Here is a 27,956-nt window from a genome sequence, read left to right on the forward strand (position 1 = left end):
AGAAAAGAAAGGGTATGGGAGAAGTGCACCTGTTTAGAAACTGTTCTTTGGAACAACTCCTATTTGAATTGTCTGGAAATCAGCGGTTCAGTTCACAGTTAACAGGCAACAGCAGCTCCATCTACTAGAAAGCATTTCATGGATACGCCAGCCGTCCAGTTTGGTAGATTCAGGATATCAAACAGGGATCAGCAGGAGGGACCAGGGCCAACAGGAATGTCAGGAGAAGTTCTCTGCTGTGCCTCTCTCAGCAAAGTGAAGATCAGCAAAGGCGCAAGACCAACAAGCACTGTATAGCTAGCTCTGTCAGCAAGCCTAGCCTAGCCTAGCCTCCACCATTGTCTGTCGAGTTCTTTTTATACTTCCTCCAAATATCACATGTCCTCCACAGGTGGGTTTGTCTCAGCTGACGTCACTCTGCCGTTGGTCTCATTCTGAGGAAGTGGCAAGAAACTGTAGCACAACACCAGAAGTTTTTTGGAGCTTTTTTCTCTCTATGGAATCCCGACAAATGCAGCTCAACTATACTGGGTAAGATGGACCAATGCATGTGTGTTGTTAGTAAAGAATCCTTCATCACATGTCCTTTCACATGCTTGCTGTAGCAGAACATCCTTTCACCTCTGTCTGCTTTGGTGAAAACGTTCCTTCATGTGTTTGCCCTGGCAAAACATCATCTAACAAAACTGAATTTTTAAAGAACCCTTAAGTTTCTACTTCCCATGAAAGGAAGGAAAATGCATAAGATTTCTTCCCCTCCCTGTGCTACTGTTGCATTGAGACTTCAAAGATCAGAGCTTTAACATTAACCAGTGGCAATACTAACACATCTGAAATCTATTTCTTTTTGTAAACTTAAGAGGATTTTTATAAGCTTTGGGGAACTCACTTGGTTTCACCTCTCACAGGTCAAAGGGACTCCAGATAAGAGCTGTCAATCAACATGTTTCCCTCCCCACCTGCCTATTCCTGAGGGTGGGATCTATTCCCCTTTCTCTGGTCCTGAGACCTATCCCCTCCAACTATCATGGGCCTAAAACTTTCAAATGTCCAATAACTTTAACTTCTGCCAGATATAGATCTGTTCCAGCACCTTACCAGGTCCAGGCGTTTCCTAGAATCTGCATCCAGGATAGGGCCAAAGCAGTTACTCACAGGCATTCTGGCCTAGCCTCACATGGGCTACCCTCAAATGGGCCCACACACTTCAACCTCCAGATGGTCCCACAGCCTAGACAGTAGTGAAACAGTCAGCTCTCTCAGGACTTGACTAGCATCCAAATTTTGTTAGGATCTCCAAAGAAAATGACACACTAATATCAGCAGGAAGTTCTCATTGATGATTATATCGCCCCTTATTCATGTATTATCAACAAAAGGCTGGCGTGTTTGGTTTCAGACCCTGGACAGATGGCTGAGGTGCATATTTTACATACCAAAGCAGACCTGGCCTCTAGGTTATCCCAGCATCCCTCAATCCATACCTGGCAAACTCCACCCTCTTCCTGAACTTTCCAGCCCAGGTACTTGGCTTCTCTTCCTCCAGACTCCCCCTAGAGGCTCTCTCCAGACATTTTGGTTCTCCCTTCTCTCTTTTCTCTTCTTTCTTTTTCTTTCCCCTCCCCCATTTTCCTCCCCATGGTGACTTCCTTCCCTGACCTTTCTTGGGACCAGTGAACTCACCCAAGAGCGTTTCCCCAATGGAGTAGCCTTTTTATATATTCTAATCTGGCTTGAATTGGCTCATTTCACCAGCAGAGAAATAATTTATCGATGTTTACTTAAGTATATGCCTGCCTTTGCCTTCTGTCACGTTTGAAGCAGGTTCTGTTTGTTGTTTGATGCTTGCCCACCAGGCTGCTGTCCTGTGAGCCTCCTCTGGGGATTCTCTTGTCTCTGCTTCCTGTCTCACCACCGAAGTGAGGTAGAGAGTTACAGGGAGAGACATATGTAGACAAAGAAACCACGTGAGCTCCCTGAGACAGTACATCCTATTCCCAGAAGACACTGCAGGAAGGCACAGGTGCATGTGTAGGGCATCTAAACAAGCCCAGGAGGGGCAAGGGGAGGACCTGGGTCCCTGTAAAGCATCCAGCCCAGAGTCTGTTTAGCAGACTCCGGTTAAGGACAGCTCCCATGCTAGAGGAAGCTGTTTACACTGAAGTTGTTCTTTTGCTTTCTCCCAGGCTGGGCCTTCTCTTTTTCTCCCTAGTAGTCCTGTGTGAATCCTATTTGGTGGGCTCTGCAGTTTTCTAGATGACCACCAGCACCCGGTTATAGGAGCACCAGGATTACTGACACACTCTGACACGCTCTGACACACTCAGCTTTACACGAGTACTGGAGGTTCAAATTCAGGTCTTTGTTCTTGCATGATGAATGTTTTATCCACTGAACTGTCCCCCTGGCCATAGTCTTGTTACCTTAATAATCGTGTAGCCAAGGGTGGTGGCAGACACCTGCAGTCCTCACGCTTGGGAGGCAGAGACAGTCAGGTTGCTGATAATTTGAGGTCAGCCTGGTTTTCAGAGTAAGTTCCAGGCAGCCAGGGCTACAAAATGAGACCCTGCATAATTAAAAATAACAAAACAACAAAAACCCGAAACGAAAGAAAGAAAGAAAGGGAAAGAAATGAAGGAAGGAAGGAAGGAAGGAAGAAAGAAAGAAAGAAAGAAAGAAAGAAAGAAAGAAAGAGAAAGAAATGAAGGAAGGAAGGAAGGAAGGAAGAAAGAAAGGAAAGAAAGAAAGAAAGAGAAAGAAATGAAGGAAGGAAGGAAGGAAGGAAAGAAGGAAGAAAGAAAGAAAGAAAGAAAGAGAAAGAAATGAAGGAAGGAAGGAAGGAAGGAAGAAAGAAAGAAAGAAAGAAAGAAAGGGAAAGAAATGAAGGAAGGAAGAAAGAAAGAAAGAGATTTTTCCCTGAGTTATTTTGTCTGATCAATCCATGGGTGCATCAAGGGGCTCCTAGACATAGCATCTCACCCCAGCTGACAGAAGCCCTTAGGTACAATCCCCAGCTGTGAACTGTTTTTTTCCCAGAGTCTTCTGTCACCCACGACTACCTCGAGCCACATAAGCAAGGAGCCGGATGGAGGGAAGTGAGTGGAGTGTGGTCTCTGCTCCCCTGTCACGACAGAGTCTGAATCAGCATCAGATGTCAAGAAAAGCTGGCTCCGTCAGTCTCTGAGGAGGCAGCAAATGCCAGACCCAAAAGCAGATGGCAGGGGCAGAGCCGTGGGCTGGCACCGGCGCCGACTGCCTGTCGAAGCATTTCAGGCAGATGGCAGGGCCTAGAAGGCAAAAGCCGATCCAGTGTCGCTGGCCAAAGTATCACAGCCTTATTGATGCTGGGTCCTCACAGGGTACATGTGAGAAGAGATGAGAGGAGTGATTAGGGGACAAACAGAGGGATTGTGGGTATGGATCCCAGCAGCCATGATGGGTGGGGAGGACAGAGTGACGTTTGAGAGCCCTGGGCAACAGAAGGGCTTACAAGGTTTGTCTTGCTGGGCATCCCAGAGCTAAGTGAATGGACTTTTCTAGGTTCTCAGTTTGTCTATCAGTCACATGAGATGTCAGATTCAAAGTCACCTCAAAGAGGCTCCTCATGATTGTGCTCATGGGACAGCAATTAGTGCTATCTACAAGCTACTTTGGCATAGCTCTGGTTTTAATCCTAGCCCAAAAGCCAGCAGTGTTTGACAGCTTACGGTCATAGCACTATGGGTTGACTGATTCGTATGAAAAGGAAGAGGAAGAGGAAGAGAAAAAGGGGGAGGAGGAAGAGGAGGAAGAAGAGGAAGAAGAGGAAAAGGAGGAGGAGGAAGAAGAGGAAGAAGAGGAGGAGGAGGAGGAAGAAGAGGAAGAAGAGGAGGAGGAGGAAGAGGAGGAGGAAGTGTGTGTATGTGTGTGTTTCTGCTATGTGAACTTTGCTTGGGGAGATGAACAAATGTCTACTTGTTCAAAGGGCCCCTAAGGGACAATTCCATCATAGTCGAGCCTGGTAAACCAATGGGCTTAATTAGGGGTGCTTATGGAAGTAACCATTATGAAGGGTTATTTGCAGGAACAGGGAGACTTACAAGTCACTACACCACTGACGAAAATGTCTATCTTCAGAGGGAGGCGGGGACTCACCAACCCCCCTCTTCCTCGTGAAGAAGAGGTAATGGGGTTAGTCTTGGGCAGGTCTCTGGCAGGTGCTGTCAGCGGCTGGATCCTCAAGATGGCCGCATCATCCTCTGTGAATAGTTTTCTACAAGTTTTGTTTTGTGTTTTTTGGTTTTGGAGACATGGGCTCACTTGGTAGCCCAGGATGGTATTGATCTCACTAGGTAGCCGAGGCTGGCCCTGAACCCACAATGTAGTACAGTCTGACCTCAACCTTGGAACGGTAGCAAATATGTGCCACCATGTCTCAGCCGCTCCACATGCTCTGTGATGCTATCTGCAGAAAGCCTCTTCGGGACCCTGAATAACTGGACCCGCTGGACGGGTCAGCCAGGAACTGGTGTACATAATTGATCCCAGCTCATAGGCAGGCAGTTCAAGGCCATCTTGGACAACAGTGACGTCCAGGGCAGTTAAGGCTAGACAAAGAAACCCTGTTCTAAAACACAAAACAAAAGAAATATGTATATATATGAGCTAGAGGGATGGCTCATCAATGGCTGCTCTTCCAAAGGTCATGAGTTCAATTCCCAGCAACCACATGGTGGCTCACACCCATCTGTAATGGGATCCACTGCCCTCTTCTGGTGTGTCAAGGACAGCATGCCCATATACATGAAATAGATAAATAAACCTTTAAAAGAAAGAAAGAAATATATAAAAATATGTAATATGTAGAAGTATTAATATGTAATATAGGCATATTAATATGTAATATAAATATTAACATGTAATATATAGAACTATTAATATGTAATATATAAATATTAATGGATATTATATAAATAATAATAATGTGTAATATATAGAGATATTAATATGTAATGGAAATATTAGTGTTTAATATATAAATATTAATATGTAATATATTATTGTGTGTTGGGGGAGCATCATTGCACTCATGTAGAGGCAAAGGACAACTTTGTGGAGTTAGTTCTCTTTCTCCATTGGTTTCTTGTACGTGCAGGGGCATCTCAAACTCAGGTTGTCAGGCTTGTGTGCAAAGTGTTACTGGAGTCCAGTCTCGGTCCCAGTTGCTTGATTTCTTTTGTCTTTCCGGTTAGACTCATCCATAGTGAGCACAGTTTTGGAAGTCAGAGACTCGTTTTCCAGAGACTCATCTTCTAGTGACTCAGTCAATTTTATCTGACCTGGACTCACGGTATAAAACAGGCTCCCTTTGCATTGAAATCTTCTTGCCTCCATCTCCTCAGCGTGTGAATGGGCAAGACAGTGTAGAGGCTCCTCCATCTTGTATTCTTGCTGAGACTAAAAGAGCCAGAGCTGGGGTCAATCTAAAGCTAGTGGGAAAATTCCACCACAAACCTCTGAGCACAAAGACCCCTCCCTTCTAGGGAGTAGAGCTAGTTTAGTTCCTGGAATAACTGCAAGTCAACCTGTGACTCCCCAACCGACCCCTTTGGAAAGTCCTGGACAGTCCACTGACCACCAGTCAGTTCGAAGGTTGCTTCACCCCACCAATAGTACCTTGCTAAGCTACCATTGTTCAAATTCTACCCTTATTGTTTGAAATCTGCCTCTATCAAAGGTATATAACTCCCTGTTAGAGTCTGCTCGGGGTAGTCTTCCTCCCGAAGTGGGGCGACCCCAGCACGTTGGAACAATAAAGCTCCTTTTGCTTTTGCATCAATTGCTGTCTCCATGAGTCTCATTCAAGACTTCTTGGAAGAGGTTCGATTTGGACCTCACATTTGGTGCATTGGCTGGGAATCTCGCATCTTGTGGGGGACCCACAAGAGGGCAATGGATCAGAGGAATGACAGCTTGAGCAGGTACCATGGTTGTCTGTGTTTCCCCTATCTAGCTTTTCTGTTTGTGTTCTGCTTTTGTTTTGATTCATGCTTGCAAGTGTCAGGAGGGCTCAAAGAGCCACAGTAACAAGACTCTGGTTCCAGCATGAGCTGGTGGGTTTGCCAAGACCTTGGTTTCAGCTTGGGCCTGCAAAGTCACCAGATCTGTGTGTATCTTGCCCATGGCAGGAATAGAATTTTGTATGTATTCCGTCCATGGCAGGGACGGATTATATGAGTTGTTCTGTCTGTGGCAGGGACAGATTGGTCTGTGTATTCTGCCTGCAGAAGGGGGTATTGGTCTATGTATATTCTGCCCATGGCAGGGGCAGATTGTTTGAGTCCATGGCAGGGATGGATTGTCTATGTCTTCCTTGTGTCTCTTTGTGTCATTGGACTTGGACTGACGTTATTTTTGGGCTTGGGGGGACAGACTGTTTCTCACCTTAATCTTATTCTGACTCATTTTAAAGAAGTTAAGGACCATTTAATGCAACTAGGAGTGACTTGCTTTTGATGTTAAATGGCCATCAGAGGGAGACCTTTTATCTCCCCAGGGTGTCAGCAGTAGAGGATAAGATGTTTCAGAAGTTTTCCCTCCTCCCCCTTGCTAACACCTCTTCATCAATAGGAACAACAAAAGCTGACTCCAGCCCAGCAGTCAGCTCCACCCTTGTTGACAGCATCAGCTTTAGGGCTGGAGAGATGGCTCAGTGGTTAAAAGCACTGACTGCCCTTCCAGAGGTCCTGAGTTCAATTCCAGGTAACTACTTGGTGACTTCCTCTTTTCTCAGGACTGACTCTGGGTTTTACAGCTCACACTGGCTTATCCCCTCTTCCCCTCCCCTTCTGCCAAGTGCAGACACAGTGCACACTGGCATCCAGGGTCCTTGACAGGAGAGGCTCCAAGTCAGCCTATGTATCCTTCACCAGAGCTTGAAATTGACTCCTGGTCACTCATTTTGTTCAGTAAATGGCTATCCTTCTTGCCAAGAGAAATGCTCACTCCCTGTCATGGTCTCTGAGTTGTTAAGATGAAAGAGATTTATTTTATAAAGATATAATGAAATATAGGGGTTGGGATTTAGCTCAGTGGTAGAGCGCTTGCCTAGCAAGTGCAAGGCCCCGGGTTAGATCCTCAACTCCGAAAAAAAAAAAAAAGACAAAATAACAAAAGAAAGGGGATGCCTCTGGTAGGCTCATGTTGAGGTATTCCTTCCCCTGAGAGACTAGCCACACGATGACACAATGTAGAACAAAGTTTATTCAGCGCATGACACCTACTCCCCTCAAAAGCTCTTACAGGTTCTCTTCACCACAGACAGAGGCCAAGAAACTGGCTCCTGGCCCCACAGGGAACCCACCCAGATTGGGGCTTCAATGTGGTAAGGGTTGGGGAGCATCTCCAGATTTACCCCCAGGCTCTGCAAACAGGTCTCAACGATATCTGGCCAAAGTTTAGATATGATATTAGATAAGAAAAAATTAATTAGAGCCCTTCTAGCCAACAAAGTCTTGGATCCAGGAGAAAAGACTACCATAGAAATGGCTGCAGTCTTATTGATCAAAGAAACTGGACCCAATGGCAGCAGGGTGGCCACCTTGTCTGCATTTATTGTTACCACAGCACTGTTGGATAAAGATGCAGATAAATTAACTTTGGGACAGAAGTTGCTCATGACTCCCCACCCTCATCCCCTGCGATTCTGATTGCTGATTGATGGCTCCGTAATGCCTACCTGCTTCATTATCAGACTTTACTAATCAACCACGGCTAAGATATTTTCCAGCCACCTGCTTCCCTGAACCCTGCTACTCCCTGACTTGAGGGACTCTCCTCTGTCAGAGACACCAGACCTGGTTTACAGACAGAAGCAGCTTCATCCATGAGGGTCGGAGGAGAGAGGAGAGCAGGGGCATCGATGACAACAGACATGGAGATAATCTGGACTCAGTCTCTTCCTCCAGGCACTTCAGCTCAAAGGGTCAAGCTAATAACATCAACACAGGCCCTCATCATGGGAAGAGGACTGGCTATTAGCATCTGCAGGGACAGCCAGATATGCATTTACAACTGCTCATGTGCACGGAGCCATTTACCAGGAACGAGGGCTCCTCGCAGCAGAAGAAACAGCTGTCAAAAATAAAGATTACATTCTACAGGACCTCAAAAAGGAGCCAATGTCTAGAGATAACAGCCTGGCTGACAAGGCTGCTAAGGAGGTAGCCTTAAAGGGAAACAGCCATCTCTAGATTGGCCGCTGTCCTACCCTGAACCACCTAGAGCGACTGATATGTGCAGAAGAAGAAATTAAATGGGTTGGTGATGGTTGACTGAAGGTAAGCTAATATTACCTACCTCTTTAGCAGGAACTGTTCTCAGAAAGATGCACAGAGTTACTCACGTGGGAGTGAGACAAATGGCAGACACAGTGGGACAATCTAAGGTGACTTCCAAGGATATACAGGGTATTCATGAGGGTACAGTGACAAACTTTAAAGCTTGCCAGCTGAGCCACACTGCCAGGAACCCCAAACATCCATATTCCTGACTGCAGGGTAAGAGACTGGGGGCCTACTGGGAAAATTGATTTTACAGAGATCAAGCAAGAAAGATATGGCTCAAAATATATGCTGGTATTTGTGGACATTTTCTCTGGATAGATGGATGATAGAGGCAGAAACAGCAAAGATAGTGGCCAAGAAGATACTAGAAGAGATTTTTTTCCTTGTTTGGAGCACCTAAGGTAATAGGATCAGACAATGGGCCTGCCTTCGTATCTCAGGTAAGTCAGGGACTTGCTAAGATCTCAGGGACTAATTGGAAACTCCATTGTGTACATCGTCCCCAGAGTTCAGGGCAGGTAGAAAGGATGGATAGAACTCTAAAGGAGACCTTAACTAAATTAGCCTTGGAGACTGGTGGGGACTAGATGATGCTCCTTCCCTTTGCCCTGTATCCTAGCCCCCATTGTATCCAGCCTACAACAGCTATTAAGATCAGAGCTACCCGATGGGCTCATGGATATGTTTGGTCTAAATTATGTGCCCTCTGTGAAGCAGGCCCAGTTCTAGAACCACACAAGTCAAAAGAGACTGGGTCTGTATGAAGAGAGTTCATCAAGGCGTAACTAAACCCAGGTGAAAGGGACATTTCATCACCCTGTTGACCACAGTTACCACCTGGATGCCCTACCACCACGCTAGACCTGCTTCTCCACTGAAGAAGAAAACCTGGCTCCAGCTGTACCAAAACAGAGGGTTCAGAAGGACACCAACCCCCTCGAGTTAAAGTTGACTCAGTCTCAATCCTGAGTCTATTGTCCCTGCTATCTGTATAGACTGTGTGTCTTATATCTCCTGTGTTATGAAGCTGGACCCTTGATAACTTTACTTTTATGTCTGACTTTTGGCCCCTGCATTTTAAATTTTTTTTAAAGATTTATTTATTTATTCATTCATTTATTTATATATGAGTACACTGTCACTATCTTCAGACACACCAGAAGAGGGCATCAGACCTCATTAGAGATGGTTGTGAGCCACCATGTGGTTGCTGGGATTTGAACTCAGGACCTCTGGGAGAGCAGTCAGTGCTCTTAACTGCTGAGCCATCTCTCCAGCCCGGCCCCTGCATTTTAAACTGCTTAGTGGATTTCATAAGAGAATGAATAAACATTGTCCAGTTAATGATCTCAAGGCAACACTATATGCAGCTGGTTGCAGGGAAGAAAGAGTATGAGCTAGGGGACTGTAAGCTTCAGGATTGAAGCTATGCTTAAAGGAAAGGGTGGAGTGAAAGAGCCAGAATTGGAATCAATCTAAAGCTAGTGGGAAAATTCCACCACAAACCTCCGAGCACAAAGACCCCTCCCTTCCAGGGAATCGAGCTAGTTTAGTTCCTGGAACAACTGCAAGCCAACCATCAGACAAAGTCACCTGTGACTCCCCAACCGACCCCCTTGGGGTCCCAGATGGTCCACTGACCACCAGTCCGTCTGAAGGTTGCTTCACCCCACAAATAGTACCCTGCCTAGCTACCATTGTTGAGATTCTGCCCTTATTGTTTGAAATCTGCCTCTATCAAAGGTATATAACTCCCTGTTAGAGTCTGCTCAGGGTGGTCTCCCTCCTGAAGTGGGGTGACCCCAGCGCGTTGGAACAATAAAGCTCCTCTTGTTTTTGCATCGATTGCTGCCTCCGTGAGTCTCATTCAAGGGGTCCCAGAAGAGGTTCAATTCGGACCTCACCAGACCATTTCAGTTTTAACTAGAATTTGGTCTCCTTGATGGAGAAGCCATGGAATACTACCCAGCTCTATCCGAGGAACCAAAGGTCAGGATAACCTATCTTAGCTTCTATTAATACAGCTTGCTTCAAACTGCTTACTTCTGAGAAGCACCCCCTGCGGCTATTGAGCGAGAAGCCAGGATGTGGTTTCTGCCTTTAAAAACCCTGCATCCTGGACAGTCTGGGCCACACCTAAGTTCTCCAAACATGTAGTCCCAGCCATTTGGAGTAAAACTTCAATCAACTATAATCTGCGTCTGAGTGATTGTCTCTGTGGGGGTCGGGGGTTCTCACTGTAACAAGAGCTTGATTACGGGGGTTGGGGATTTGACTTAGTGGTAGAGCGCTTGCCTAGCAAGCGCAAGGCCCTGGGTTCGGTCCCCAGCTCCGAAAAAAAGAAAAGAAAAGAAAAAAAAAGAGCTGGATTACGGTGTGTGTCCCCACAGCATAGCCCCTCCTGCACAGCTGAGTGCTGCTTTCTACCTGTTATCTCCGGTAATTCTGTGTGATATTTACATCTTCCATACTGACTTCCTCCCAGGGATGGGGTCACGCAAGGGACAATGTGCATGTAGAGGTCAGAGGTCAACTCCACAAAGTTGGCTCTTTCCTTCCACCTTCATACAGGTTCCGGAGACTGAACTCAGGGTGTAAGGCTTTCATAGCAAGCGCTTTTACCTCTAGAACCATCTCGACAGCCACAGTGTAAACCCTTGACCTTGATCTCTCTACCAAACCTGCTTCTCCCCCTGTTCTCCTCTCTGCCAGGAACACCATAATCCAAAAGCTATTTTGTGGGCACCCCCGCCCCCACTAATCCATTCTCAAGTCGTCTCCTTTCCAAATTGAACCCTAACCCATCCTCTTTTGCCCCAAGCCATTAGGCCTGGCACTGTCCTCTCTCCCGTGGATTACCAACATAATCTCATAACTCGCCCCTGGCAGCCCTCCCTCGCCCCCTTCCAGCCCTGTCTCTCCACTCTACCTAGCAAGAGCCTCATCCTTTAGAAATGAATTAGGTCATGTTGATGCCCAACCTGTAGGGACCAAGAGCAGGCTCCACCTCAGGGCTCAATCCTCCTATTTTCCTGCAGGCTTACTAGACAAATCAAACACAGTTCTGCCCCAGGGTATTTGGACTTATTATTTTTGATGAGAAATTCCTCTCTCCAGTTCTTGAAGTCTATTTGCCCATCATCGTCTTGCCCATCAGGTCTCAGACTAAATATCACTTTCAACATGGGCTGGACCCACACCCACATACATGGCAGATGTGCAGCTTGGTCTTCATGCGGGTCCCCCCAACAGCTGGAGCGGAGGCTGTCCCTAAAGCTGTTGTAGATCCTGTTCCCCTAGTGGGAGAGGATGCTCCTAGTCCTGCAGACTTGATGTGCTGAGGTGAAGGGATACGCTGGGGCCTCTACCCTCTCAGAAGGGGATGAGGTGATGAGTGAGGGAAGACCAGGAGGAGAGAGATAGTGATTGGGATAAGAAGGGTGGTACCCTAGGGAACTAGAACTGGATGTCCTGCGGCTGGTTCCAACACTCCTTGGCTGTGTGACACTGATGACTTCTGTCTTAGTTAGGGTTTTATTGCTGTGAACAGATACCATGACCAATGTAAGTTTTATAAAGGACAACATTTCAATGGGGCTGGCTTACAGGGTCAGAGGTTCAGTCCATTATCATCAAGGAGGGAGCATGGCAGCATCATAGCATCCAGGCAGACATGGTACAGGAGGAGCTGAGTTCTACATCTTCACCCGAAGGAAGATGCCAGGGACAGACTGAGCATCCCCAGGGAGCTAGGAGGAAGGTCTCCAAGCCCACCCCCACAGTGACACACTTCCTCCAACGAGGCCACATCTTCTAATAGTGCCACTCCCTGGGCCAAGCATATGCAAACCATCACAACTGCCCTCTATCTTTCTGATTCTTCACCTATAAAACACCGCATGCAACAGCATCTCTGGGAGCCATTCTTGGCACAGAGGTAGCACACAGGAAATAGTGCCGGCTATTTCATTCTCCTTTTAAGATGCCTTTCCTAGGATTTGGCTGTTTTGTTTCTTTTTTTTTTTTTTTACTTCTGAGATTGTCAAACAGGTATCACCCAGCATCACGTGATGGCTGTATATATAGGAGGTTAATTGAGTGGTTGAACAGATCCACAAGAGGAGGCTTTTTCTCACCCCCTTTGTCCTGTTTATCTTCCAACACCAGGCTGTTTTAGTGATGTGAAAACTGGAATCCTGCCCGGGGCTGTGGCTCAGTGGTAGAGTGCCTGGCTAGCAGGCAGAAGGTCTAAGTCTGATGCCCGGTTCTTTAAAACAAAAAGGCAAAAAGAAGAAACAAACAAACAAATAAACAAACAAGCAAACAAACAAACAAACAAACAAACAAACAAACAAAAAACAACCAATGTCCTTCCTGGAAAAACAAACAAGCCACCAAATCCTGAGGTCCTGATGGGGGTTTTGAGGAGCGGGTGTAGGGGAAAGAAACGTGATTTCCACTTGTCTGGAAATGTGACAAGGTATCAAAGGCATGTGGCGTCTGCTGCCTCATTGTGAACACTCACAGCCTTTTATTCCAGGAAAAATAAGTAGGGTAAAATTTCCATCACCGAAGAGATTAAACACAAAGGAAGCCTGAGCTCTCTGGCTGCGTCAGCAGGCGGATTGCAGGCTGTGGGCTACATGACATTGGCTGCGTACTGTGGCTTACCGGGGAAAGACATCCAGTCTCTTGTCCAAGCAGCCTCCTCCTCCCCCGACATTTAGGAACCAGAGGCCTCATATTACCAATGTAGGAACAGAGGCCCTGAGAGAGGGGACATGCTCAAGCCGCTGAGAATGAAACCGAAGGAGTGCTTTAAGTCTTAATGGATTCCAAGGTTCTTTATATGAGTGGAAAGAGAAAGCAGGAGGGGGGCGGAAGAAGGATGAAGTGTCCACTGGTAGGCCCAGGTGCTGACAGATGTGTAGGGCAGAGACTTTGGTGATGTCTGCAGGAAACAGGAGCTGGAGGCTGGGACCTGGCTACCTTATTTTCAGAGCTGCTATCTTTGTCTGCATCTGCTAAATTATTAAAGTGCCATCGTATCCTCGAGGGTGTCAGGCCAGCTTGCCAGGAAGATGCGAAAGGGGGGGTGGGGTGGAGCTCTGTGCTGGGGCTTTGAATCTTCTAGGCTGGGATAGAAGTGGATTTCTCAGGCCTTGGCACTTGTCCTATCCCATGCTCAGCTAATGGAGGGACCTGGTGGGGCCACGGCCACACTTGCCACTCCCCCTTTACTTCCCTTACAGCTCACCCTAAGCCCCCTTCTCCCTAGGCAGTTCTGAGAGGTGCTGGTCCATACTGGGTGAGACTCTGGAGGCCGGTCGGGTGGTATCTTTGCTTCCAATGTCTTGGACACAGACCACGGGCTTTGAGTCAGGTAGATAGGAAAAAGTTCCTGCACAAATCCTCAAGTACTTGTCTGAGCCATTGGCAGCACTGGAGTTCAGGGAAAGAGGTCTTCTCAGTTTCCCAGGGAAGAGCTAAACTCCATCCAAACACTAGCTCCCTGTCCCCACATCCCCCTTTCTCCCTGTCTTCTTTCTAATCATTTCGCTGTTGTGAGATATCATTTCAACTCTAAGTAGCTAAGGATGACCTTGAACCTCTGATCCTCTTGCTTGCGTCTCCTGAGTGCTGGGATTTCAAGTGTGTGCCACCCTGCCCCCATACCCAGCTTCTGTGGTGGTAGGGGATCGAACCCAGGGCCTTATGCATTCTAAGCAAGCATTCCACCAATGGATGCATCCCCAGTCTTTTTGGTTTTTAACTTTATCTTCTCTATTTTTCTACAAGAAAAATGTGTAATTTTTATAAAGGTCAGAGAAAATGTAAGGGTCATAATAGCCAAAAAACCCCCCCCAATGCATTGCCTAGCTGGACAGACATGGTTATTTTGGCATTAGGAAAGTGAGAACAGGTAGGTCAGGAGTTCAAGGCCAGCTTCGGGTGTCCAGTATATTCAAAAGCAGCCTGGGTTACATCACACACACACACACACACACACACACACACACACACATCACACATTTCACCTCTTAGACTTTTTTTTTTTTTTTATTAACTTGAGTATTTCTTATATACATTTCAGTGTTATTCCCTTTCCCGGTTTCCAGGCAAACATCCCTTCCTCCCCCCTTCCTTATGGGTGTTCCTCCCCACCCTCCCCCATTGCCGCCCTCCCCCGACAGTCTAGTTCACTGGGGGTTCAGTCTTAGCAGGACCCAGGGCTTCCCCTTCCACTGGTGCTCTTACTAGGATATTCATTGCTACCTATGAGGTCAGAGTCCAGGGTCAGTCCATGTATAGTCTTTAGGTAGTGGCTTAGTCCTGGAAGCTCTGGTTGGTTGGCACTCTTAGACTTTTGAAACAAAATTAAAATTATATTTTGTCAGGTTGGGTGTAGTGCTGCAGGCCTTTAATCCCAGCACTAGGGAGGCAGAAGCAGGCAGATCCCTGAGTTCAAGGTCAGCCTGCTGGTCTACATAGCAACTTCCAGGCTACCAGAGCGGCACAGCCAGACCCGCTGAATCCTGGGATTACAAGCTTGTGCTACCAGCGCTGGTTAAGATCCCTGGGATCTAACCCAGGACCTCAGACGCGCTAGGCAAGCACTCTCCCAGCCACATCTTCAGTCCCCAGCTTCCTCATTCAAAGTGCTCAGGTTCCTGGGCTAGCAGGGTCCTAATAGGTGCTTGGCTGTGGTCCACTCTTGGGAGTGTGGAGTCACACAAGATGACAAGAAAATGGGCAGCTGCCAGCTCTCTCTGCTGGTCTCCTGCACCCCGTTCTCTTACCCTGACTCTGCCCCCATCTCTGTATCATTCACACTGACTCACGCTGCTGTTCTCAGTTGAAATCCCACCTCCCGCACCTCCTCATCTTCTCCAGCTGGCCTCGTTGGGCCATGCGTTCCTGCAGCAGTGTTCCTCTCATGCAGGTACAAACGGTACTGGACTGCCATCCGGTCACCTGCCATCCTCATGTGCTCCGTCCACAGCGGTCACCCTGGGCAGGGCTTCTCCCACTAATGGATGGACCTCCCCCTCCCTGTCAGTCAGCCCAGCAGAGGAGGTGAAGAAGTGAGGGAAAGAAAATGAATGAACGAGGGCAAGAGGAGAGGTCTTCATGCTGCCAGGGGATGGTGCCTGCTTCAGTTCAAACAGATGTCTATTTGGTTGGTGGTATAGCTCTGTGGTGGAGCTCTTGCCTAGTGTGCACAATGCCACACACACACACACACACACACACACACACACACAAGCTTTGAGGTTCAAGCACTCTATTAAATGTCAAAGGATTCCATCAATAAGGAAAGCTGGTATAGAAGGAAAAGTGCATCAATAATGAAAATATATGTGTGTGTATGTATATATATATATACATATTATAATGCGCATATAGTGTATCCTATACATGTGTACACAGAGGATAGGAAAAAATTGAATGCCTGATGTAACGATACACGCCTTTAATCCCAGTACCTGGGAGACAGAGGCAGGCAGATCTCTGTAAATTCAAGGCCAGCCTGGTCTACAAAGTCAGCTCCAGAATAGCCAAGGTTACATAGTAATGTCCTGTCTTTAAAAATGTTTATAGGGGTTGGGATTTAGCTCAGTGGTAGAGTGCTTGCCTAGCAAACGCAAGGCCCTGGGTTCGGTCCTCAGCTCTGAAAAAAAATGTTTATAAGTTGTCATTATCGTTGCATGTCTGTGTATGTGTGTATGTGCATATATGTTTGTGTGTTGTATGTGGAAGTGGTGTTGGTGAGTACCTGCTTGCATGCATGCGTGCATGTGTGCGTGGCACAGGGGACTTTCAGGAGTTGGTTCTCTTTTTCTTCCACCATGAGTTCTGGGTACCGAGATCACATTGTCAGGCTTGTGCTGCATGTACTTTTAGCTGATGAGCCAACTTTTTGAGACGGGCTCTCTCACTACAATTAGACTGGCCTGGAACTCAGTATGCGGCCCAGACTGGCCTCTGACCCACAGCCTTCTTATTACCTAAACCTCCTGAACACTGGGATTACAGCTGGGAGCCACTGCACGCAGCTCAGTCAGGTGACTTTGAGAGGCATTAGTTTTCTATTGGGAAGAAAAGCCTGCTGCCTTCACATCTAAGGGATGACGTGAAGGGGCAGAGAAAACAGGTGCATTCAGCAAACACTTACTACTTAGCTATTTGGATTCTGAGACAGATCTCGTGTAGCCCAGGCTGGCCTGGCGCTTGCTGTCTGACTGAGGATGGAGTGGCTCACCTTGCTCTCCTCATCCTCTTGTGCCTCTCACATGCTGGTCGACAGTTGTGAACCAGCATAGCTGCCTTGTGTCTGTTTCTATCTGGTGCTGGGGATTGAACCCAGCTTGAATACTGAGGCACACTTCCAGCTCCTAGTAAATATGCTTTGATCATCTTCTCTCTGCTAGAGAGACCAATGTCCAAGGTCTCTGGAAGGATTTGGAACCTGTCAGATCTGACAGGTTCTCTGGATCTAACCAATGGTGGGGATTCCCACTTGGAAGATCCTTTGAAACCAGGGGACCTGCTGCAGCCCTTCCCAATGGGATTCGGAGCTTCCTTCCTGCCCTGGGAAGCTTGCCCTCTCCCACCTTGAACCCCTCCAATCTCTGATGGCACTTTCAAATAAGATCGTTGGCAAAATCCTTGGTGTCTGGGCCAGTATTTGGAAGAGAATCAGAAGGGTTACTTGTGCTGTGAGGAAAGTGGGCAGAGCTAGGATGGTAAAATCCTAGATATGGGGTCGCGCTTGGTAATGAGAGGAATCGACGTTTCTCAACGGGTTCTGATGAACGGTTGAACTTGTTTGCTCATTTCCGTCCAGATTCAGCCACTCTCCTACAATTTGACCTTGAACAGGGCATCGCGCTTCTTCTAAGTTTCTTTCCCCCTCCATGTAAAAGGTATCAGGCGGTGTCATGTGTACTAGCAGGTGCAGTACATAGGACAGAATTGGAGCTAGAAAACAATTTTGCACATCTTGGGGTTCTCTGGGGGTCCGAAGGTTGATGAACCAGTGAAATAGCAGTGGCCGTGCTATTTGTTTTGCAAGCTAAGTGCCTTCCTGGTATGCAAGTAATCCCATCATATGCCCATCTTCCAGTAGACTCCAGTCGTTCGTCTGCCTTAGCCACCTCACAAACCCAGAGAGATGGGGGAGGGCGTCCTAGCAAACCTTGTGGCCTAAGAGACCCGGAGAGCTAAGTTCTAGGGTGGGCTTTTGCTGTCCCTCTGGCCCGGCAGGGGAGCAGAGGTGACCCCCAGCCGAAACCCTCCTCTGGGTGGAGACTGAAATGTATGAATTTTAAGCATTACCATCGAAGTTTACTGAGGTGACTCCAGGCGAGGAAAGTGACCGTCACTTATCCACCCAAAATTTGGGGTGATGCCCAAATGGGGCCAATCTGGGAGAAGGACAGGGAACTTGAAGTACTTTGGGACACGGTCCCTGGCGGGAGGCAGGGCAGATTCAGGGCACGCAAGTCTCGGATTGGCTGTGCTGCCATCGCTCCGCCCCGTGTGCTATAAGATGCTGGGCGGCGCGTGCGGCCTGGGTGTGGGCTCTGCGGCCGCCTCTCACTAGTCTCGTGCCCAGCATCTCTCCTCCCCACGCACCGACAGCCCTGGGCCGCCGCGGGGCGGGGGATGCCGGGCTGCCGCATCAGCGCCTGCGGCCCAGGGGCCCAGGAGGGGACGGCAGAACCAGGGTCGCCCCCGCCGCCACCCCGGGAGCCCCTGCCGTCCCTCCAGCCCCCTTCCTCATCGCCGACCTCGACTCCGACCTCCACTCAGTCACCGCAGTTACCCGAATCGGCCGAGACACCCGTGGAGGGGCAGGAGCTGCAGCGCTGGCGCCAGGGTGCTAGTGGGGGGTCTGGGGGCGCGAGCCCGGCGGGGATCGGGGGCGCAGGCGCGGCGGCAGGGGCAGGGGGCCGCGCGCTGGAGCTGGCCGAAGCCCGGCGGCGACTGCTAGAAGTGGAGGGCCGCCGGCGCCTGGTGTCGGAGCTGGAGAGCCGGGTGCTGCAGCTGCACCGAGTCTTCTTGGCTGCCGAGCTGCGCCTGGCGCATCGCGCGGAGAGCCTGAGCCGCTTGAGCGGCGGCGTAGCCCAGGCCGAGCTCTACCTGGCAGCGCACGGGTCGCGTCTCAAGAAGGGTGCGCGCCGCGGTCGCCGGGGTCGTCCCCCCGCGCTGCTGGCGTCCGCCCTCGGCCTGGGGAGTTGCGTGCCCTGGGGCGCAGGGCGGCTGCGGCGCGGCCAGGGCCCCGAGCCGGACTCGCCCTTCCGCCGCAGCCCGCCCCGCGGCCCCGCCTCCCCCCAGCGCTGACCTCAGTACCCCGGACCCCTGGCCTCCCAAGACAGGCGGTCTCCAGGTGCGGGAGGACGTACGTACGGACGGATGCAGGTGCTGGCTAGATGGACGGCGTCATCTACGCGGAGGAGACAGCGGGGGTCCATGGGGGTCCTGAAAGTGACACTAAGGTGCGGTGTTGTTGACTGGTGCTTTCTGGGTACAGCGTGTCTGTGTCAGGGGTGCAGGATACGGGATCTCCCATGTCTGGGCATCTGTCCCCCCCCCCCCTGGCTTCTTTCATAGCGGGTTAGATGGCAGTGCCGAGTCCCCTTATAGAGTTGAACTAATGAGGGGTGCTCGGCTTCCGAGGGGATTTGGTGGCAAACTTTAACCAGCTGGAGCTTGCTGCAATATTGCAACATCTGCTTCCTCACCTGTGCTTGTGTGGGCTCTCCTGGGTCCCCTGGGACTGTAAAAACCCTGCCCTCAAAGTTTCTGGTCTCTACATAGCCCAGCTCCATCCCTTTCCAGGAGAAGAAGAAAGTCCCAGGAGGAGGAGGGGGAGGAGGAGGAGGGCTGGCTCAGGGCTGTATGACTAGATTCTCCTCCTCTGAGTCTGTGACTCCCATTGGAGGAGACAGAAACCCAGAGAGGATGAAGGTTTGTTCCCTCATACTTAGGCCTCTCTGCTTCTAGGGCACAGTGTTTCCCATAGCCCTAATCACGTTGTTACCTGTTTACAACCTGACTGAGATATTCACAATGAGGTGTTTGTCACCTGCTCAGCTAGCAGCCCTCCCCAAAGCATCTCGAAGATGGCTCTGCCAGGGATGGAGCCAGGTGACACTCTTTAACAGCCCCAAGGGAGCAGGCATGGCATCAACTTCAGAAAGGGGGGCCTTAAAGGGCCAGACTGGAAATGCCACCTGCTTCTTCCTGACCAGATGCTCTTCAGGCCCCCGTCCCTCTGTCCCCACTCAGCTGTGAGTGACCTGGCTGCAGCCTCACTCATCAGTGGAAAGGGGATATAACCACCTCTGAGGAGAGCTGTGGGGAAGGTAAAACAGGGCATGGGATTCTTTTTCCCACTGTAAGTCATGGTAGGATATTTTACTCATTTAAATCACACCTAGAGATGGCCTCGGTCTCTGCTTAGGAGACAGGAGCTAATTTAAAGTCCTTGTTTTACAGATTGGAAAAGAGATTTCTCAAGGTCACATGCCAGGGGAGATGTGGGGAGGGGGAAGGAGAAGAGAGGGGAGGGGAGCCTGCTTCTAGGCTTCTGGGTTGCATTTTCTGACCTCTGGACCCTGTCTACAGTGACCTAGACCAATACTGTCCCCTCTGAATCAGCTTCCTTATGTCTCTGAATACTGTTGTCCTTCCTGTCAAGCTTGAGAAGGGAGAAAGGAGGAGAGTGTCAGTGTCACATGGATGCTGTCATCCTGCGAGTGAGGTGTATTGTGATAGACAGGAGTCCTCAGATGAACCTGTGTCCCCACAGACCTTCCCCTCCACATGTCACTTACTGTTGGAGTCTCAGGAGACCTTCCTAAAGCCTTCTTACTTGGAAATCTCAGAACTTCTGAGAAAGCCCTAGCCCAGGGGTAGTGGGAGCTCTGGCATAGTCTGACCTCCGCAGAGGACTGAGTGAAGTCTCTCACGTTATTCTGGAGCTCTGAGAGCCAGAGAACCCAGGACTTCCTGGAGGTGACAGCTGGAGTTCTGGCTGGCGTGAGCTGGGCTGCCTCCAGGACCACGGTTTCTGGTTTACAGAGATGAGGCCTTTGATATGAAGGAGCTTTTAGCTAATGGCAGAGAGTGCTTTCTGTCATCACAGTTAGGACTTTCTCGGGGATTTATTATAGTCAGTTTCAACCTGATTTAGAGGTGGCGTGGGTGGACACGTGGAGAGTTAGGGATGATACCTGCTGGAGACGGGAGGGTGGGTAGGTGGGGGTACAGGCAGCTCTGGCCCCTCCCTCTCCTTGCAGATGCCATGATGCTCCCTCACCCAAAAAAAATCTGAGCCGGGGCACACAGCTCAGTGACTTGAACTTCAGGTCACCAACCTTAACCAGCTAACCCTGCCTGGCCCTCCTAGAATACTGTGTAGAGTTCCCAGGTCTGTTCCATTCTCTCCTAACTAGAAGACACGGATCACCACTTACTCCAGGGGTTTCAGAGGAAACATGCAGCAGAGGGTCTTTGCTTTTAAGGGCTTGCCTTCCAATCTCTTCCCGGTAGGTCCCCAAGTATCACCATCCCAGTAGACCTATTTGGGGTTCTGATTAAATTTTAATTTTTTTTGAGACAGGCTAGCCTTAACTTCCATATATAGCTGAGAATGACCTTGAACCTTTCTTTTTTTTTTTAAGATTTATTCATTTATATATAAGTACACTGTAGCTGTCTTCAGACACACCAGAAGAGGGCATCAGATCTCATTACAGATGGTTGTGAGCCACCATGTGGTTGCTGGGAATTGAACTCAGGACCTCTGGAAGAGCAGTCAGTGCTCCTAACCGCTGAGCCATCTCTCCAGCCCGACCTTGAACCTTTTAAAAAAAACATTCATTATTAATTTGTATGCATATACCAGTGTGTGTGTGGGGATGCATACGTGTGTGTGTGTGTGTGTGTGTGTGTGTGTGTGTGTGTGTGTGTGTGTGTGCGCGCGTTGGGGTGGAGCAGGCATGTGCCACAGTGATGTGTAGAGGTCAGAGGAAACTTGCAGGGAATCTGTTCTCTTTTCCACCAAAGGAGTCCCGAAGACTGAGCTCAAGTGGTCAGACCTGGCAGCAGGTGGCACCTTTACCCTGAACCACCCGTCTGGTCCCAACCGTGAACTACTGATCTCTTACTTCTACCTCCAAAGCCATGGGGGTTTGGGTGCACACCCCACCATGCTGTGCTTACATAGTGTTAGTGTTGGACCCAGGGCCTGGTGCATTCTGGGAAAGCACTCTACCAACTGAGCCACATCCCCAACCTCTGGAAATTATGTTGTAGCATTTGGTTGATATTTCTCTACCCCTGAACAGAAAAACTCTTCCCACGTGACTTCTTGAATTTGTTTTTTAAAAAGGGCTTCATTGTGTTGCTTTGGCTGAAAACATTCTTCATGGCCCCTGTAGCCTGTAGATGGGACAAGGTTAGGGACCCTTGGGATCTGAGCATTGAGATGCACTATATCAACGATGTCAACCAGTGAACCCAGTTAAGATGTAGGAGAGGAACTTTGCTCTTGGCTGGGCCCACTAGCTTAGCAGTGCCACCAGAGGGCAGTGTAGAGCTGCTTTGTGAGAGTTGGGGGCAGGTCCTGGAACAGGTTCTGCTCCCCAGTGGCCCAGGCCTCTAGTCGTCCTAGTCTGTGGTTCTGGGGCTTTCAATGGCTTTTAGTCTGCAGAATAACCTGGAGGTGGTGGCTCAGGCCTTTAATCCCGGCACTCAAGAGGCAGAGGCAAAGGCAGCTGGATCTCAAGGCCAACTGAGTCTACAGAATGAGGTCCAGGAGAGCCAGGGCTACAAGAAGAAACGTCTGAAAACCAAACCAAACCAAACCAATCAACCAGTCAGCAGAAGAAGGGGTGGTGGCGGTTCCCCAGGCCCATTAATAAAGGAGTGATTTCAGTGCCGGCCTCCAGCTTGGCTGGGCTAGGATCCAGAACTGTATCCATCACTCCTGGGTGGGAAACCCTGAGAGGCACAGGAGAGAACCTGGTGGGAAAGACTTGCTTGGTGAACAAGGCAGTTCTCTATTCACAGATTTGTTCCACTGATGACAGCAACAGGTCCTGCCACCACCTAATGACCAAGGTGGCCTCCTAGAGATTAGGCTGAAGTGACTGGCCCAGGCTAAGGTGTTCCAGACCTTCAGTGGGCAGTGTCCTGGGTGCTCTGATGTCACTCCAGGAGCCAGGAGGAAGTAGTTAGGATGGCTGGGAAATCCCTAGCCTAATTCTTCTCCCATTATTCCCCGACTACACCCTGGCCAGTCGTGATGAGGAAAGAAAGCCCTTAGTTCTGAGCTCTAGATTAACTATTTCCCTTACACCAGGCCGCATGGTAGGCATTCTACACCCGTTTTCTGTTCACATTCTCTCAAACACTCAAAGCGAGGCTCTGATCCCCCTCCAGGTCTGCCGAGGCGGGCAAATGGTTTCCTTAAAGATGTAGAACCTGGACTTCTTTACCTGCAGGCCAGTGGGTTAATGGCAGCGCCGTTTGGGAGAATTTCTGGGTTCTTGCTTTTAAGGGGTCAAGTCCTGAGAATGGAGGTATGAGATGCTGGAGGGGTGGCAAAGTGTACCTTGTGCCTTCTTCCCCTCCCCCCAGGGCTAGGCACACCCTTGCCAGTTTGTCTGGGTTCTGGGGTTGAGTCAAGTTGATTCAGCATACTTGGCTTATGGCAAGGGTGGGCCGAAGGTGTTCTCGGGGCTTCATGTGGGGCTGAGGCTCGCCTCTGGCTGTCTCCCCTCCCTGAAGCCCTGGGCAGGAATGTTTGCTGCCAAGGGAAGGAGGAGCTTGGGATTAAAGGTGTGTACCACCACCACCTGACCTTTTTAAAAAGAAGAAAGAAAGGTGAGAAGGAAAGAAAGAAAGAAAGTAAAGAAAGGCTTTATTTTAATTTTAAATAATGTGTTTGTATGTGTGCAGGTGCCCTTGGAGGACAGGAGTGTTGGAGCCCCCAGAGGTGGGTTACAGGTTTTTTTTTTTTTTTTTTTTTTTTTTTGGTTACAGGTTTTTTGTAGGCTGTTTGGCATGGATTCTAGGGACCGAATTTCAGTTCTTTACAAGAGTGGCACATGCTCCCAACTCCCCAGCCCTTGAATTTTGAGGGTGGCCAGGACACTAGAAAGGGTTGAACTTCTCAGTATAAGGAATCCTACTGAGTCAGGCAGGGGTAGCACATCCCTCTAATCCCAGCATTCAGGAGCCAGAAGCGGGTGGATGTCTGAGCTTAAGGCCAGCCTGGTCTATGAGCCAGTTCTAGGACAGCTAGGGCTACACAGAGAAACCCTAAAAACCAAACAAACCATAAGTGACTGACTGAATGAATGAATGAATGAATGAATGAAAAAGAAGTGGTCCTACCAAGAAAGAAGTTGTCCTACTGAGTGCCACATACCTGGGCTCTGTGAATGATGGGACTCCGCCTAGGATGGGAGAGAATGCCAAAGACAGCAGCATCAGACAGTGCAAAGCCTTGATTTCGTTAGAGGAACAGTTCTCAACCTGCCCTTTGGGGGGGGTCACATATCAGATATTTACGTTATGATTCATAATGGTAGCAAAGCTAGTTTTGAAGTAGCCACAAAAATAATTTTATGCTGTGTTGGAGGGGTCACCATAGTAAAGGGGCACAGCATGAGGAGGGCTGAGAAACTGCTCTGAAGCATCACCATATCAGGGATCCCTGCAACAGCCTGGGAGTTCCACAAGGGGAGAGGTGGGGGAGGGGCAGGCTCTTCATTAAGGGAACATTCCATTCCGGCTGCTCAGACCGGTGGGGATCCCAGCCAAGGACAAAGACCCAAGGGAACCTCTGCTTCTCTGAGCCCCTTTCCATAGCAAACCCTCTTGCCCTGCCTCCCCGTCATGGGCCTTGTCAAAGAGACACATGTGGAAGTTTTGGGTGGGGCAGGGCAGCCTTTGGAAAAGATAATTAAGGCTCTTGGCATTATTCTTCCAGCTCCTCAGGCCTCCACTCTCTGGGTCTGGACTGACTTCTGCATTCCGAGCCTTCTCTGGATACCCCGCCTCCAGGAAGACTTCCAGGACTGACTTGTACCCAATCTCAGCGCCCTCCTCTCAGGAGCCCTTACAGTGGCAAGAGACTGGGTCCTGGGAACTTGCTACATTTCGAATTGCTTTCCATACACTGTAATTGACTTTGCTTATACAGAGACCCGAGATGCTCTCAGATTAGCTGAGACTGCAGCCAACATTGTTAGTGTGACCAAGAGAAGAATTTCCTCTTAAAGATAGACTCGTTCTTAAACAAGCCACAGTGTAGCTGAGGTCCGCATCATCACAAGTCACAGTGTAACCGGAGTCCCCATCAAGTCACAGTGTAGCTGAGGTCCCCAGGATCCCTTCTCTGACCTGCAGCTCCAGGAGGCCTCTTTGAGGAAAATCACTGCTGTAGGACACCCCCATTTCTCCTTACCCACTGTCCTTGCCCTCCCCCTGTGAGTGAGGACATGACTGTAGCTCCTTGCAGACAATCGGCTGCTGCCTCCTAGGGGGACCCTTTTCTCAGGATGAGGTGGTGGCAACATCAAACTTCCAAAGTCGAGTTACACGCACAAAGGACATCCACTTCTCCGTGTATCCTGATAGAGGGAAGGAGGCACATTTACTCACACACCGCCCGGAACATAGGCTTCTGTAAAGTGGCTGTTTATCTACTCAGTTCCCAACCATATACGCGCAGGAAGAATAAAGCTAAATAACTAGAGGCTGAGACGTGTGGTTCCGAGGGTCACGTTGCCGGCGTCCTTGCTGCCCTTCCTCTGGGTGTCTCTTTCAGTTGACCGCTCCTACTGGGGCTTCTGTTTAGGTTGGGAGTCTGGGCCTGCTGACTGACTCACAGACTGGGTTTTCCCTTAATTTGGTTCAGAGCTGACCCTTGGGAAGTTTCTCTGTCACCAAGGGTGTGATGGATGGAGAAGCTCAGAGACAGAAATGCACAGGGAGGCTGGGATACTGTGGCAGTTATGGCAACAGCTTGTAGCATAGGGTTGTAGGTGACTGTCCTTCGGGGTCTCCTCAGGAGTCTGCATTGAAATTGGGAAGAAAATTTTTAAGGGACTCTTAAGGTGTGGGATTTACCTAAGGAACCAATAAAGGGGAATCGGGCCTGGTGGCACATGGCCGTCATCCCAGCACTCCGGAGGCTGAGGCAGGAAGATGGGGGCAGTTTAGGCTAGCCTGGCCTACATAGGGAGACGCTGTGTACTGGAGCTATAAGTTCAGTAATGGGTGTTTGCCTAGGATGTGGAAAGTCAGGGGCTCCAGAGAGAGCTCAGGAAAACAATCCACCAGAATGGACGTTCCCCACGGTTGGGCCCACGGGGAGGCAAGTGTTAAAGGGTTCCTGCCATTGCTTGAGGGGTGTGAACCAGCCTGGGAGGGAAGGAGCAAGGAGAGAAACACATGCTGTCCTTTCAGGCTCCTGTTGGGGCCTCCCATTGTTAAAAAACAACAGGAAACTGGGGAACAAGGGAGCCATTGATGTTATCCAGCAGTCTTCCCAGGGCCCTGAGAAAGCACGGTATCTGGAAAGGCCAGCACACTGTGCACCTGCCTTCCTCCAGCCCACATCCCTGTGGCTTTGGCCCTCCGGCTTGCAGATTGGTAGGAAGGGATAGGTGGGTTGTGGCTCGTGCCACCCTTGGAAGGTAAAGGACAGAGCGCAATCCTCTCACCTGTCATCCTGTGGCCGACTCCAAACTCCTGATGTCTATACATATGGCAGCATTGAAGGTGGCACCCCGGATGATCCACAAGAGCAGTGTCCTGCACAGAGTGGTTTTCTCACACCCAGAAACAATGCACCGCACCCACGGGCTGACAGGTGTGTTGTTGCCACAACAGGCCCCAGACAGTCACCCCAAGCCATGACTACTGGCACAGATACATCAGAAAATGTCTTGGCACGTTACCACTTCTGCCAGTCATACAGCAAATAGCCAGAGCGAGCCCTCCCCACAAGCACAGGAGACAGACTGTCACCATCATCGCTGGGGCATTACAGTGTAGGGCTGGAGTGCAGCATCTGGAGTTCGAACCCCTTTGACTGCTTTGGCCTCTGCTTTTGTCTGTAAAAACTGAAACTTAATGCTGTTCTCTGGAGCTGTTACAGAGGCGAAACGTGAAATCATGTTTGCACTGACCGAAGCGTGGCATCTGGCTGTTGGTGTTAACTTCCGCCACTCGCCCCACTCCCACATCCACACACGTGTGTGCACCGGCTCCAGAGAGTACCCACACCCACACGTGCTGGCCATACACCCTTGGGCACACGTGCCCTCCTTCAGACATGCCTGCCAGGGCACGTGTACATTCATGGACAAGTTCCCTTGGCCCAGAACACTTTCTCCGGCCAGCTACATGGCTCGTGTCCCAGGACCTTTAAATCTTTGTTCAGTTGAATGCCATCTTTCAAGGAGGGACACCTTGTTAAGTCCCTTGCTGCATACCTTTTTTAACGCATCGCTGCCCTTCTAGGACTGCATTGTTGATCTACCTTTTAGGGCGTAACTGTCACAAGGGGAGGGCCCCTAGAGCCCAGAATTATAGGCTCAGACAGGGAATACACATAAAGATCAGGACTTCTGTGTTTATTTCCTGAACCAAGCACATCCAGCTGAACCCTCAGCCCAACTCACTGAGCCTGCTGTGTTACAATGTCTCTGGCTCACAGGGTCACGTGGCCAAATCAGGAAGTCGAATAAGTTCTGAGGCAGCCATTCCAATCGCCTTTCCAGTCATTTGGAGCCACCAGCAGGAGGAACTGAGGCACCTAGCCAGACCCACAAAGCAGGTGAGGTTGCCCTCTGATGACCAAGGCCTCCTTTGCTGTTTTATTTTTTTTCCATCCTGACTGGACCCATCAAAGTCACCACTTCAGAGGAGATTAATGAGACTGAATGTGTTTAAGGCTTTGCAACCCCCAGATCAAAGAGACAGGGTAAACAGTGGGCAGCGTCCAGAGATGAGTGGCCAATGCCCTGAGGGAACATCTCCCCAAAAGCTGCACTCCTAAGACCAGTTAGCTGGCCCCATCTGGCTTCAGAGAGATCCTGCCCTTCTCCAAGGAACCAGTCTACAATAAGGCAGAACATGCCCGCGTCTACTTGCTAGAGAGACCCTACCAAGGCTATGGAGGACCCTCCAAGTCCTCCGGTCTCAGCATTCATTCCAGTTTCACCCTGCTGGCTTCCTGGGGAGGTGGAATGGGCAGACCTTCTCGGCAGAGGCCACATTTTGGGTCTCTAGGACTCCAGGGAGAGAATCTGGGGAGATGACTATTTATTCCCTTTAACAAGAGGTCTAGTCTTTTGAGGCAACACGGAGACCAACCGTGTTCTAAGTTCATAGTTGCCAAGCTGTGGACAGTAGAGACACTCCAAGGCCACTCCTTGGCCCCTCCCACAATACAAGTCAAAGTCAGTCCAGGGAGGGAATACCAGCCTTATGTCAAAGAGATCCTTTCCCCCAGGAGAAAGATAACAGTTATGTTCAGTGTAGACATTTTTATTGGTGGGAAGAGTGCAAAATAGCAAAAAATCCAGAGGAGTGAGGAAAGGA

The 27,956-nt window shown here is 49.5% G+C and overlaps 1 protein-coding gene across 2 annotated transcripts; it reads left to right on the forward strand.

Moving 5' to 3' along the window:
• Positions 1 to 17,904: 17,904 nt before the first annotated feature.
• On the forward strand, positions 17,905 to 25,107 carry Trnp1 (TMF1 regulated nuclear protein 1). 2 transcript variants are annotated; one of them, XM_032896536.1, is made up of 3 exons: positions 17,905 to 18,826; positions 23,298 to 23,334; positions 24,334 to 25,107. In XM_032896536.1, exon 1 carries the CDS (start codon positions 17,994 to 17,996, stop codon positions 18,669 to 18,671), a length of 678 nt encoding a protein of 225 aa, XP_032752427.1. In that variant the 5' UTR covers positions 17,905 to 17,993; the 3' UTR covers positions 18,672 to 18,826; positions 23,298 to 23,334; positions 24,334 to 25,107. The 2 variants fall into 2 exon arrangements, with proteins under 2 accessions (XP_032752427.1, XP_032752432.1); XM_032896541.1 differs by lacking the exon at positions 23,298 to 23,334.
• Positions 25,108 to 27,956: the final 2,849 nt, after the last annotated feature.

This window comes from Rattus rattus, chromosome 1, assembly GCF_011064425.1.
Source record: "Rattus rattus isolate New Zealand chromosome 1, Rrattus_CSIRO_v1, whole genome shotgun sequence".
Classification (NCBI taxonomy): domain Eukaryota; kingdom Metazoa; phylum Chordata; class Mammalia; order Rodentia; family Muridae; genus Rattus; species Rattus rattus.

What these genes read in the sequence shown, in the direction of transcription:
- Trnp1 (XM_032896536.1), top strand. Translation starts at nt 17,994, where the DNA reads ATGCCGGGCTGCCGCATCAGCGCCTGCGGCCCAGGGGCCCAGGAGGGG.